General features: G+C 45.8%; 1 protein-coding gene across 1 annotated transcript; it reads left to right on the top strand.

Moving 5' to 3' along the window:
* Positions 1 to 1,225: 1,225 nt before the first annotated feature.
* LOC311373593 (calcium uptake protein 3, mitochondrial-like) lies at positions 1,226 to 12,762 on the top strand (the record flags this gene model as incomplete). Its single annotated transcript, XM_084490320.1, has 9 exons — positions 1,226 to 1,474; positions 4,596 to 4,743; positions 6,410 to 6,441; positions 7,288 to 7,366; positions 8,736 to 8,783; positions 8,907 to 8,989; positions 9,443 to 9,514; positions 10,417 to 10,458; positions 12,667 to 12,762. Coding segments are annotated over 9 exons (849 nt in total), but the record flags the coding sequence as incomplete, so codon positions are not given.
* Positions 12,763 to 15,166: the final 2,404 nt, after the last annotated feature.

Consider the following 15,166-nt stretch of genomic DNA (forward strand, 5'->3'; position numbering starts at 1 on the left):
AGTGCCCCCTGGTATTACACACCCACCCGGGGGTCTCTAAAAATCTCTCTCACCTCCACCCGCAGGTTTATAGATCTCTCTCTCTCTCTCTCTCCACCTTCCTTCCTCTCTCTCTCTCTCTCTCTCTCTCTCTCTCTCTCTCTCTCTCTCTCTCTCTCTCTCTCTCTCTCTCTCTCTCTCTCTCTCTCTCTCTCTCTCTCTCTCCACCTCCCCCTCTAAATTTGGAGAAAGATGATAAACTAATGGAAGGGCGGGATAAGGTAATTAGGGAGTAATTGATTAGATGACCTAAGGGTCACGGGGCGTGACTTTAGATGAAAACAAGGTCGCGACTCAGAATATGAATAAACTTAACGCGCGCGCTCGACATAAGGCACACAGGTAGGCTGATGTTGATATTTTTCGATGCAATTTATGTTCAAAACAACAGATGAGTGATTAACGTTTATGCATTTCGGATGAAAGCCGTCAGTTATTGGACAGATTAGGCTAATGGTTGCCTCTATGTTAATCACCCCTTTAATGTGTTGATTTCCATCGTTGGGGATGGGTTGTCCCCGTTTGATCTTCAACCTGGGGATCTCGCGCTGACACGACCAGGGAAAGGCCGCTCGCCGTACCTCCACCGCACAGGCATCAAAGTCCCCCGAAAAGCCCCAGCGAGTTCCCACTCAAGAGACTTAAATGGAAGTTCATCTTTCATCTTCGTTCGTGTATCGTTTCATATCTGCTCTCGATGGGCGGCTTTGATCCAACATGTGCACTATTAACCTGATACAACCACGATCCTATCAAAAGGTTGAACGTTGACTCTAGACCACAACCCGTGACGGGGGAGGAGTATACTTTATGTACGCGATGTGTGTACCAGCATGTCTAATTACAATTTGCATGCTGCGGGAATGTTTTAAATCAGCGTCCTCGTAGACTGAAATATAAACTCATTTTGAATTTGTTTTGATAGAGTTTGCATACGCCAGCAGGTGGGTCCCCGTCTAGCCAGGCAGTCACGGCCTGCTCGACTTCATAACGTAAAGGCCCTGCGTGTTTCATGTTTTTTTTTTTTAAATAAACAACACACTCAAACACCCTGCTCTTCATTTTGTGTTTAAACAGAGTGACGCGGTGGAGAGTGAGAAGCGTTTTGTACATCTCGCGATGAAACGCGTGAACGAGTCTCCAGCCGGTACCCTCTCATCCTCATAGCAACCAGCAGCGAGCAACAATGTCCGCCTTCCGCAGAGCGTTGGCCGTGCTGGCCAGCAGGCTGCACCCTCGGTCGCCGTCGAGCAGCGAGCTGGTCGGCTGGCCGACCAGCAGGACACGGAGGCGGGCCGCCGGGATGTGTTTGGCGACCGGGGGAGCCATAATGGCGGCATTTTACCTGTACAACGATAAATCAAAATACAAACGCAGCGCCAGCCGACTGAGTCGTTTGCTGCCTTCCGTTCCCGCCGTGGCAGCCAAAGAGAAGGTAAGATGTCGGCCCCGCTGCCACAGCCCATTAAAAGACCACGGTGCCACGCGGCGAGAGGGGGAGAAGCCTGTTTGCTCAGCGGCAACATAGCTTTCCGTTTCTTGGATGTTGACCTTAAGGGCCTGCAATGCGAGGACTTCTCGCCCAAGTGTTAGAAAACTAAACACTGTTGATTGAGGAAGAGACCAACCGGAAGATTGGCGAGCGGCGTTTCCTTTCTGCTTTGGATTGTCCAGTAACTGCGGTTGTGTCTCTGTTTGTTGTGGAGGAGCCGTGTTGTTTTCCTCTCTCTCCATCGAATGAACCCGGCTGTCTCACTATTTGGCAAGTCTTATTGACATCTGGCGCGGGAAGGAAAGGCGCTCTCCGCTCGTGGTGGTGCTGAACACACGGTGCATGCGCGCGTCGTTCGGAAAGCACAATTATTATATTTTATATATATTTCATCTATTAATCTATATATAAATTACAAATATCATATGGCCGGAGTTTGTTCTGATGTGCAACGGGCAAACCTTCCACGTTGACATATACATTTCTGAAACATCGACTTGTACTGGGCTATAAAGTTAGTTGTTAAGTTGAGTAAGTTGGTTACAATTATCAACACAGACCACATTGTGCTAATTTAGATTAGCATAATGTAGTAAGAAATGACACTACAAAACAGAGGTAAAGAGTAATAACCAGACATAAGAGTGTCTTTATAGAGCGGTCTATAAGTAGTGTTTATATATATATATATATATAAGTAGTTTATAATCGTATAGAATAATATAGGCCTATAGACATGTTCTCAAAACGACATGTTATGTGTTGAGGCTTCCTCTTATCAGTCCTAGAGAGAGAGAGAGCTTCATTCTACTCTATTCTATTCTATTCCCTTTTGGTTCCGTTGCAGTTTGATTTCATAGTTCTGTTTTACTACCTCGTGACACCCTTGGATTTTCTAAAACACGGTGACATTATATAAACTGTAAATAGTAGAACCTATATACTATACTACTATATGGTAACGTATCCGTATATATACGGGTAGTACTCATAGTGGATGTCAGTACCAGGGTGGGTATGGTAACGTATATATACTGGGAGTCATTATAGTGGATGTCAGTAGCACAAGGCTGTAGCGTTATGGAGGCATCTCATTGAGCTGGCTGCTCAACTCTCATCTCCTTCAAGATAAAAGCCCCGCAGAGAAATGGGCATCAAAGCTTTATGAATGGAGAGCTATGCTCATTAGCATATTAGCTGAGCAGTGCAGTTAGCCCCTGAGCCAAACTGGATTACATTTAGAAACCTCTTGGGTGATGATTATACTGCTGCAGCACCACGCTATACTGCAGGAGAGAGAAATGGAAGAGGGAGATGGAGAGGGAGATGGAGAGAGAGATGGAGAGGGAGATGGAGAGAGAGATGGAGAGAGGTGGAGGGAGAGAGGAGAGAGAGAGACAGAGAAGAGTCGGATAGGGAGAGAGAGAGAGATGGAAAGAGAGATGAGGCGAGAGAGGATAGAGAGAGAGATTGAGAGAGAGATGGACATAGAAATGGCGAGAGAGAGGATAAAGAGAGACATAGCGTGAGAGAGACAGAGAGAGGAGAGAGAGAGACCAAGAGAGAAGAGACATAGACAGGGAGAGAGAGAGAGAGAAGGGGGGGAAGGGGAAAGGGAGAGAGAGAATAGAAAGGGAGAGAGGGGAGAAGGGAAGAGAGAGAGGATAAAAGAAAAGGGGAGAGTGGGGGAGAAAAGGGAAAGGGAGCGAGAGATGCTAATCAATTAGATGAGAGTTCTCCCCACTCTGCGCCAGAGCTACTGCTTCTATTTATAGCCCTCCAAGAGCTGTCGTATCTTGACATTGTGGATGTCTAACTGAATCAAGGCACACACACACACACACACACACACACACACACACACACACACCACATGGAATCGTACAGTAACATACTTCAGTAAACTAGGACTAAAGAAGGTAATATACTGTATGTAATCAGTGTACTGATTAGGAATTAGCCTAAGGTTCTGGGTTCCATCCCCAATGTCGGCAGCTTACCTAGGCGTCCTGCCGCAGCCCGGTGCACGCCAGGTGTGGTCTCAAAGGTCAAACATTTGTCGCCTGTGGTGATTACTGACTGTTGATTTCAGATCTCTGTGCACCTTTTCCTTCGCAATGTCTGCTACCTATTTTGAGTCGTTGGTTTCAATCCCTGCTAATGGGTTTACCCTGTGCCGAGGCATGACAAGGTCTCCTTAGATGAAAGCCTCAGCTAAATAGTAAATAATAATTATTTACAACGTAATCGGGCCAATCGGGGACTATAACGTCAACTACAGGCCACCACTGGTAATCTGAACAGTAAAGGGGTCTCCGGATACAATGAGTCAACGTTAGCACAGTTAACACAGCCTTAAGTGCAGTTATTGCAGAACACCCCAGAACAACAATTAAACAAGAACAAGAGTATTTTCCGCCATGCGTCCGACTTGATTGTTACACTGATTGGCCGAAGGAGTTACTCTGTCAAGCCAAGTTCTCCAGTCCGCCAGAGGTCCACCCTGATGTGTGTAGCGAAACAGAATGTGAGGTCACGTGATCAGGATGGTCTCCAGGCTACAGCAGCACTGATGCAGCACAGAGACCACTAAGACAAGCTTGCTTACAACATATAACACTTAAGCCACTACACTGTCCTGCTCCCTCTATGAGCTCTAGCTTGGCTCATGTTTACTGTTATCAACCAGCGTACACCGCAATCATAATATCATCAGATATCATTGCCCCTCAGGGACAATAAAGACTATCCTATCCTATCCTATCCTACACTAGCAGGCTATGTAGAACCCTAACATGCTAAATACCCTAGCATGCTTAGTCCTCTAGCATGCTAAGTATACTAGTGTTCTACTATCCTAGAAGGCTAGTGGACTTAGGATGCTCGGTACTAGCCCGCCATTATCCTTTCATACTAAGTCCACTAGCATGTTAAGTACACAAGCATGTGCAGCAGTGGGAGACAGCATACAGTAAAGGGTGCTGTCTTAGCCCCTGTTAGTCACGGGGCTAACCTGCACATGGCCAATGTGTGTGTTGATATGTGTGTGTGTGTGTGTGTGCAGGCTCATCCATACGACTTTGACGAAGGAGAGGTCCACATGTCGTCCCATGAGCATCGCTTCCGCCTCTTCAGCTCGGTGGAGTTCGAGGGACAGCTGTACATGACGCCGCACAACTTCATCGAGTCGGTCACCATGAGCGAGCCCAGGAGTACGTAGACCCTGACCCTCCAGACCAGAACCTCTTAAACCTCTTCATCTCACCTAACCCCTACCTGCTCCTTAATGACCTGTCTCTGTACTGTCTAACCCCTACCTGCTCCTTAATGACCTGTCTCTGTACTGTCTAACCCCTACCTGCTCCTTAATGACCTGTCTCTGTACTGTCTAACCCCTACCTGCTCCTTAATGACCTGTCTCTGTACTGTCTAACCCCTACCTGCTCCTTAATGACCTGTCTCTGTACTGTCTAACCCCTACCTGCTCCTTAATGACCTGTCTCTGTACAGTCTAACCCCTACCTGCTCCTTAATGACCTGTCTCTGTACAGTCTAACCCCTACCTGCTCCTTAATGACCTGTCTCTGTACTGTCTAACCTCTACCTACTCCTTAATAACACATATTTGAACTCACTGTCTGACCACCACCTGCTCCTTAATGACCTGAATTCATAGTAAATCACTCAATAGTCAAAATGAAGAATTCAATGTTCGACGAGACAAGACCCACAGTCCAAATTACAAGAACTGGTCGGTTGAGATCAGAGGGTGTTGTCTAATCTAACTAAACCAGGGACTTAGTATTGTTTACGGCTTTGATTACATTCTGCTTCAATTAGAGCCACCCGTATAGGCCGTGGCGGGCCCTGATGAGCACTCCAGGTTGATGCATCACTGTGAGGCGATTTGGATAGCTCTCTCTGTCTCCTCACTCTCTCTCTCTCTCTCTCTCTCTCTCTCTCTCTCTCTCTCTGTCAGTGCCTGTAGCCCCAGATTACTCTGAACTGAAGCAGATGCCTTCCCAGCATTTGTTTAGTCTGAGGTTAATGTTAGTCAGACATTCACACGCACACTAATACACACACACACACACACACACACACACGCACACACACACACACACACACACATGCACACACGCACACATGCACACACACACACACACATGAAAGCACACGTGCCTTTGATCACATTCCACTGACCAACATTAACCCTGTCACTAACTTGTAGAAGCTAACCTAAAGACCTAATCTTTAAACTGCAATTCTATTTTTTCCCATAGACAATACTGTCAAGCATCCTGTTACACACACACACACAGACACGCACGCACACAGACACACAGACACACAGACACACACACACACACACACACACACACACACACACATGTGCGTGTGTGCGTGCATGTGTGTAACAGGATGGGTGTGTGTGTGTGTGTGTGTGTGTGTGCAGGCGGTGCACCTGTGTGTGCTGGTGTTTACATCCCAGTAGTACTCCCTGACATGTGATACAGCCACACACTGTCCTCTAATGCCTTCTTTGAAGTCCCCTTGGATGAGCAGAACACCCCCGCCCCCGCCTCCCCCTTCATCCCCCCACCCCTCCCCCTTCACCCCCCCCCCACCACTCCCCTTTCACCCCCCCACCCCTCCCCTTTCACCCCCTCCGCTTCCTACAGCCACACACGGGAGGGGCCCTTAAGATGGAACAAATGGGCCCTTAATGATGACAGTATATATACACTGTCCTGTGTGTGTGTGTGTGTGTGTGTGCGTTTGATGCTATCTCAACAAGCCCACCCAAACGCTCTTCTCCTCTCTTCTCTTCTTCTCTTCTCCTCCTCCTCCTGCTGCTCTTTGTTGTGTCGTTCTCAGACAGCAGGGCCTGGCGCTCGCTGACCAAGCAGGTAGGAACACGTCCCCTCCCTCTCTCTCTCTCTCTCTCTCTCTCTCTCTCTCTCTCTCTCCCACTGTCCCTTTCTCTCTCTCTCTCTCTCTCTCTCTCTCTCTCTCTCTCGCACTGTCCCTCTCTCTCTTTCTCTTGCACTGTCCCCCTCTCTCTCTCTCACGCTCTCTCCCTCTCTCTGTCTCTCACTCCCTCTCTTCTCTCGCTTTCTCTCACCCTCTCACCCGCTTTCGCTCCCCCTCTCAGTCTATCCCTCTCTCTCTGATGTCTGTTTGTTGGTCTGTCTTTCTGTCTGTCTTTCTGTCTGTCTCTCTTGCTCGCTGTCTCTGTCTCTTTGGTTCTCTCTTTCTTTAGGTCATCTCTGTAGAGACACAGAGTTACACATTCTTCTAGCTGAGGTTATCGTTGATTGAATAAAGCGAGTATAAATAGAAGTACAAAGTAAAGTAACTATTAAACAAGTGCCAGCTAACTTGGTCTGAGACCATATGCTGACCCCTACTGGCCGGTTGGACCACAGCATTGATGGCACGCTTTGATATATACCACATACCATTTATCAGAATAGGTTAGCGTAGCAGCGAGCTTTCTGATAGATGCCTTCATTTATAGTATATGTTAGCATAGCAGCTAGCTATCTGCTATGTACAGTAATATTTTCAATTATGTAGGCCCTAAAGACACAATTCGGGTTTGAATGTAAAAATGTAAATACTAACATCTGACATCATTGTGTGTGTGTGTGTGTGTGTGTCTGTGTGTCTGTGTGTGTCTGTGCGTCTGTGTCTGACTGTGTCTGTGTCTATGTCTGTGTCTGTGTCTGCGTGTGTGCGCGTGTGTGTGCTAGGAGCTCGAGAAGATTCTGTCAGACACTCCGCCGGTATGGAGGGGAACCTCCAAGCTGTTCCGCAACCTGAGGGAGCGAGGTAGGCAACACCCAGACACCTGTCCTGTCCTCCTCACTTCCTGAGCCCGGGTATGTGGTTATGTAGCACTTGTGTATTTTATTTTGTGTGGTTGTGTTGAGTATGTTAAGGATTTGTGTTCAAAGTGTGCATTTTTGTGTGTGTGTGTGTGTGTCTGTCTGTATGTCTGTCGTTCTGTGTGTTATAGAACAGATTGGATGAGGATGAGAGAGAGAGAGTGAGAGAGAGAGAAAGAGAGAGAGCGTGTAAGACTATTAGCGATTGGAGGATTGGATATCTGTGACAAAACTGTACACACCATTATTTAAATATCATTGGTGGCATATTGCTTAGACCAGACAAACAGACACAGAAACACAAAGACAGATAAACACACATACACACAAACACACAAACACACAAAGCAATAATATAATATATTCAGTCAGATATTTGTGTGCTTGCGTGCGTGTTTGTGTGTGTTCGTGCGTGTGTTTGCGTGGTGATGTAAGGGAATGCACTGTGTGTCATGGTGTGTGTTGACAGTCGAAATCCTTGGATTACTTTTGTGGCGACAGAGAAGACTGCGAGAGATGAACGCCACACATAGGAATGCACCTGGTGTGTGTGTGTGTGTGTGTGTGTGTGTGTGTCTGTTTTCCATTGATGGTTCAATACAACTTTAAGTTGCTAGTTTGAAAGGAACCCGTACGACCTTCATCGAGGCTCTGAGGTCGTTGGCTCCAGGTGATAACATCATGACCTCACAGAGGATGCGGTCATCCACAAGGAATACCTTACGTCATGCTAATAGAATTAATAACAGCCATGGTAAAATAATTGGTAAGAGTTATTCAGAACACTTTGTTAATCCTGAGGTAATTTGTAGTCAAGGCAAAGTATTATTATTATTAATCGTGGTAGTAGTAGTAAAAGTCGTTCAAATAATCATATTTGAATGAGTAATAGTATTTGTAATTTAATACTAATAATAAAAAAAATAAGAGTGAGAGAGCCAGACAAAAAGTGAAACACATGCACATATTTGGACTGTCAGCAGATTGTGTGTGTGTGTCTGTCTGTCTGTCTGTCTGTCTGTCTGTCTGTCTGTGTCTGTCTGTGTGCATGCATATGTGTGTTTGCGTGTGTGTGTTTGTGTGTATATGTATGTACGCGGGAATGTTTGTGTATGTATGTATGTCTGTATGTGTGTGTGGGTGTATGTATGTGTGTCGGTGTGTGTGTGTTTGTACTAATGTATGTGTTTCTGTGTGTGTATATATGTGTGTGTGTGTGTGTTTGTGTGTGTGTGTGTGTGTGTGTGTGTGTGTGTGTGCGTGCGGTCTATATGTCTATATCATATACAGTGCTTTCTCCCTGCTGTCTGCAGGTATCATCGCATACACAGAATACCTCTTCCTCCTCTGCATCCTCACCAGTAAGTACATTCAGTTGAATCCAACAAAGCTTTATTCACAAAGAACATAAAGCCGAAGCAGATTAAATATTAAATTAAGCAAAAACAAGAAGTTAAATATTCATTGTGTGTGTGTGTTTCCAGAGCCTCATGCTGGCTTTAAGATCGCCTTCAACATGTTTGACGCCGACGGCAACCAGATGGTGGACAAGAGAGAGTTCCTAGTGGTGAGTCTCTGGTACTGCGCCTCGGATCGCATCCACACACCCATCAGGGGCTTTCACACTAGGTTGGCTCAAACCCTGGGCTAAGAAAGGTTAGCTCTTTACTTAACCCTGGGTTAAAAGACATTAGCTCTTTACTTAAGCCTGGGCTAAGAGGGGTTTACTCTTGGCTAAGAAGATCTTCACACTCATTTTAAGAAGGCTAGCACTGACTCTGCTCTGAGTTTTGCTGGAAATCTTCTTGGAAAAGTTCTCTCCACTATTACTATTACACACTATTATACTATATACACCTGAAACACTAAGAGCTTCTGTCCTCCTTTCTATCATTCTGTCTTCCAATCACTTTATTTTTCTATCGTTCTATTCTATCATTCTATTATTCTATCATTCTATTGTTCTTTCATTCTATTCTATCGTTCTATTATTCTATCATTCTCCTCCGTATGACCTCAGCTCCAGGAGATTTTTCGTAAGAAGAACGAGAAGAGAGGAAGGAAAGGAGATGTTGACAAGTCAGCCCAGTTGGTACGATCAAGACACACACAAACACACAAATAAGCACAGACACACACACACACACACACACACACACACACACACACACACACACACACACACATGCACACACTTCCTGTCAGTGCCTGTGTGTGAGTGTTTCCTGTGTGCACCAGACCCTGGTCTTTTGTCTCTCTGGTCCACCTCAGGTTCCTCTGGTGGGATCCACCTTTCAATGGACGCCTCAAGGCAACATTAGATCGGCTATGTATGACTTAGATTACGTTATATTCGATATTCGATATATTTTTATCATATTCGATCAGATCAGATTACATCACGTTATATCAGATTACATTACATTACGTTATATTTGATTATATTGTGTTAAATTATATTATATGATATTATTGTATTATATCAGATTCTATGTATATGTTTCATTATATTACTTAATATTATATTACATTATAATATGTTACATTACACTGGATTCAATTTGATAATATTATATTCAATTTGATTAGATCACGTTAGTTTAGATTAGATTAGGTTTGGTTAGATTTAGTAGCGTTAGAATCGAGCATATTACTTTTGTTCCATAATAAAGAGAAGGAATTGCATCCTTTAGAACAGAATGTTTCCTGCATGTACTAACATGTCTCTCCCTGTTTCCTCCCCATCTCCTCCTCTCTGCATGCTCTCTCTCTTCTCCTCTCTGCATGATATCTCTCTCCCTCCCTCTCTCTGCCTCTCTCTCTGCCTCTCTCTCTCTCTGCTTCTCTCTTTCTCTCTCTCTGTCTCTCTCTTTCTTTCTCTCTCTCTCTCTGCCTCTCTCTGCCTCTCTCGCTCTGCTTCTCTCTTTTTCTCTATTTTCTCTCTCTCTCTCTCCCTCTCTCTGTGCTGTTTCTATGTCTCTCTCTGTGTATCAGAGTATGCAGCTCTATGGATATCATGTCGCTCCTATCAACAGTGTATGTATCAGCCCTCCCTCCCCTACTCCCCCCGATCACTATGGACAACCATTGTGTGTGTGTGTGTGTGTTTGTGTTGACTAATTCAATTGTCCAATTGAATATGTATATCCAACAAAGGCAACAGTATTGTAAATGCTAATGCTAATATGAAGGCTAATGTGCATCTTACTCTCCTCCGATTAAGCTTTTAGCTAGATTTAGCTAGTTGAATGCCAAACTACAACAACCACGTAGCCATCATTGAGGCAGTCATGAGAACCAGTAACCATTCACAGGCCTTCTCTCTATCAACCTGTAGTTCTTTATCGTTAGCCTCTGATCCACTGAGGCCGAACAGGCCCTGAGAACGTCCTCACGTCACTCAGGCTGCATGGATTAGATGTTGAGAAGGAGAGGAGCACCCAGCATCTGAAGGCTCTGGTGGATGGAGGGATGAATAGAGAGAGCATAGAGGATGGAGGGATGAATAGAGAGGATGAAGGGATGAATAGAGAGAGCAAGCAGAGGGCCACTAAAATATATTGAAGGTCAGGTGAAATTAAAAAGAGATTGAATTGAATGAGAGTGACGTCAGACGCTCTAAACAGAAGCAGACGTTTTGGGCCTTTTAAGGGCGTGTGTGTGTGTGTGTCATCTCTGGGCTCTCTCTGTATGTGTATGGTACTGGGTCAGTACTGGAACCAGAGAAAACAGCTGTCTGTATGGCTGCAGTCTTCACAGTATGGACATACCATAATATATCTGGTGCCATGGTGACTCAGATCAAAGAAGTCTGTCTACTGTCTGTGTTTGGACTAAAAGCCACTCTCTCACTTAGACACACATCTTTATACACACATGTACACGTACTCACACACACACACACACATACACACGCACACGCACATACACACAGATTCAAACAAGCATGCACACACACACACACACACACACACACACACACACACACACACACACACTTGCACTCTTTAAAACATACACATATACTGAGAGAGTGTGTGTGTGTGTGTTTGTGTGTGTGAGAGAGAGAGGTGGGTAGAGAGGGTTTTGTTGGTGTCAGTTCTGTGATGGATGGATTCTTTGTTCAGAGAAACGCAAGGTCATGTCAAAATGGCCACTGCTCCCTAGAGAGAGAGGAGAGAGAGAGACACACACACATAGAGAGACAGAGAGAGCGAGAGAGGGAGAGAGACACTAGGTGGGTGGTCAGTCAGTTACTCCTGTGGGAACTGTAAGTCTCTAAAAAGGATGTTCAATCCAGATCAGTATCTCCTGGGACCCTGGCTGGCAGACCAGTCTTACATTAAGGTGAGCTTTAAAACCAACTGTTTACGTTGGTCCATATCTCCAAGGATATCTGGCCCCTTCTGCGAGCACAGGAAGACTCATCTCCATGTTTCAAAGTTATAAAAGTCACGTTAGCCGTTGGAGAACCTGTTTGACACAGGTGTAGTAACAGCGGCTGGACACAGATTGAAATGATTTCATCTTGAAATGCCGCCGGTTAACAGCCTTTCGCGATAGAAGCCTTTTGTCTGTGACGGTGTCCTGGTGTTGACCTGGGACGATAGGCTTAGTCATAGTCTTTTATTTTGAAGGAAACAAACCTTTTATTCCTCAATCATCTGTCACCCCCTCCCCCTCCACCCTGACTCCTCCCCCAACTTCCTGTTTGACGCTAACCATTATCCTGAGCTGGGGCCTTCCTCGATCAGCTCCACCTCCTTACAACTGGCCATTCATAAAGTACAGCTGATACTGGGGATACTTTTACAGAGACGCTTGTACGACTATACTTTAGATTAGTTTTAAGGTTGTAAAACTGTATCCCATCGCATAATGATAATAATCAACCCTGAACAGGATGTCAAACAGATTCATGGGAGAAACATTAGTAAAATGACAGGTTCTAGGAAGAGCAGACAAGCTCAGACAAATACCTGCTGTACAACTGCTGAGCGGACCGAAGATAACTGTGAACTCATCCAAGTTCCCTGACTGGTAGGGAGGTGAGATTTTAGAGGAGGAGACTAGGAAGGGAGGTGACATTGAAGGAGAGATGACATCATAGTGGAGGTGACTAGGAAGGAAGGTGACATCAAAGGGGAGGCGACTTGGAGGGGAGTGGACTAGGAGGGAGGGGACATCGGATTGGAGGTAACTAGGAGGTGAACTGACCCCCTCCCTGCTTCGCCGCTCCTACAGGTGTTAAAAAAAGACAGTGAGGAGTTTGTGGCGCGGAGTTACTGGGACATCCTGCGGCGATGCGCAAGTCAAGCGCTCTTTTCTGACCTGGCGGAGGTACACTGACTCACCTGGCTCTGTCCATCCCTCCCTCATCCCTCCAATGCTCCCTCATCCCTCCATCAGTCCTCTGTCCATCCCTCCCTCATCCCTCCAATGCTCCCTCATCCCTCCATCAGTCCTCTGTCCATCCCTCCCTCATCCCTCCATCAGTCCTCTGTCCATCCCTCACTCATCCCTACGTCACCCCTTCATCTGTCCTCTGTCCATCCCTCCCTCATCCCTCCAATACTCCCTCATCCCTCCATCAGTCCTCTGTCCATCCCTCCCTCATCCCTCCATCAGTGCTCTGTTCAACGATTCAGCATCCTCTGTCCATCCTCCATCATCCCTCCATCCCTCCATTCCTTCTTTCCTCCATCTATTATCCAGCCGTCAATATCTTGTATATTTTCTGTTCTCTTTGAGCTCCACAGTTAAGCTAAACACCTGCCCCCTCCCTCTCACCTTTAACCTCTCACCTGTACCCCTGACTTCCTTTCTAACCGCCTTGTTAGACGTAAGGACATTGGTCGAGCTAAACAAGATGGCTGAAAATTAAACAACAAACCAATATTTTCTGCTGCACTATATTTTCTAATCCGGGTCTTTAGAAAATGGGATTAAGGAAGTTTGTTTTTAATCTCGACCTCAACATGCATCTTGTTTCTCGATTCCTTCTTAATGTGCGAAAAAAGCCTTCACCTTTGACTAATGTCACACAACTTATTACACCGCATCTAGTTCTCTTCTCTTCTTGTTTTCTGGTATTCCTGGCTGTAGTCGTATGTCGTCTTTGTGGAGTGACAGTGTATTTGTGCCGGCTGGTAGATGTTTAACCGTGGACGATTTCCTAAGTCTGGTAAATGTTTAAATGTTTAAATGTTTGTGTTTTGTGTAGTGTGTTTTTCCTCGCCGTGCTGCTGTATGTCTGCCTGCGTCTGACCGTGGTGAACGGTGGGGCTATGGTGGTCAGGTCATCCTAATGCCATAGAACATGTCCCCTTTCAGCCAACACACATAGAAGAACTATGACACTCAGCGCACCACTGCTTCTGAGGCCAAGCATGTGAGGACCCAGTTGGTCCAACGTTGACGGTCTGATCGTTCTCAGCCTCACTTCAGTGGCTTTAGATGAAATCGTCTGCTAAATGTAAATGTGTGTGAAACACCTGATGCCAAAGCTCACAGCTGGTGGATAGTCGTAAAAGGAGCATGATGCTCAGCTGCAGGGTTAATGCAGCTAAATGCAGCTTGCTGGCTATCTGCCACAGAACCTCTAGCTTGAAGGTACAGGTTGTGATTAATAACAGATGAGGCTAACACGCGGCTAGCAGGCTAGTTGTGTAATGACAGGCCGTGGGCAGGGTGAAGCGGGCTAGCTAATAGCAGCGGAAGCTACAGTGAGGGTAATGATAGCGTGCGCTAATGGTTCTGACCTCGTGTTTACACCCGCCCTGCCTTTCATGTCCCAGGATGTCTGACAGAGTGGACAGCCAATCAGTGGGCAGGGAGGGAGCGAGGTTGGGGGAGAGGGAGATCAACTTCATTGGCCCTGAGGGAAGTATAAATTGATAATCATTATTAGCCCTAATAATTATTAATGATTTGGACTCTCAAATGGCTGAGATAGATGCACTTTGGCTTAACATCTCCGTAGAGTGATGTCAGCAACAATAACTTAAATCAATTTCATAGAAAACACAATGCTATTATTATGTTTTTTATTATTTAATAATAATTGAACATCAGTAGAGGAGGAATATTCGATGTAATATGTGTTTGTTTTGGAGACTCTTGAATCCAGAGTGAGTTGAGTTAATTCAAGAGCATGAAGGGGATTCAGGATTAGGAAGGAGTTAGACAGTACAGAGACACGGGATTCAGGAGCAGGAAGGGGTTAGCACATCTTGCTCTAGGGTGCCTCCAGTAGACTGTGGACGTTAGGGATTGAACCCAGAACATTTTAACTGTGAGTCACCCTGTGGGCCAGACAGACAGACAGACAGACAGAGAGAGAGAGAGATGAGGAGAGACAGAAAGGAAAGGAGAGACAGAGGGGAGGGGGATTATGTGTTTCCTTGGAGGTGTGGCTGACTTACTCAACTGAACACCTCTGATAACAACTTCCTCCCCTTACTCACCCAGAGAGGGAGAGAGGGAGGGTCTTTAGTGTTTACATCAAGTGATCACTGCTTTTACCGTCAGTTTCAAGATCAAAGCCCAACATCTCTCTCTCCCCCTCCTCTTCTCCCTCTCTCTCTCTCTCTCTCTCTCTCTCTCTCTCTCTCTCTCTCTCTCTCTCACCTACTCTATTAATCACACAAACACAGAAAAGACAGGTGTCGTTATGTGGGCGTGGCCACCAGTATGTCGTCATGGTGACAGTGAGCTCATGCCAGATTTCCCGAACGTTATTCTG

Source organism: Micromesistius poutassou, assembly GCF_964030765.1.
Source record: "Micromesistius poutassou genome assembly, contig: SCAFFOLD_4960, whole genome shotgun sequence".
NCBI lineage: Eukaryota > Metazoa > Chordata > Actinopteri > Gadiformes > Gadidae > Micromesistius > Micromesistius poutassou.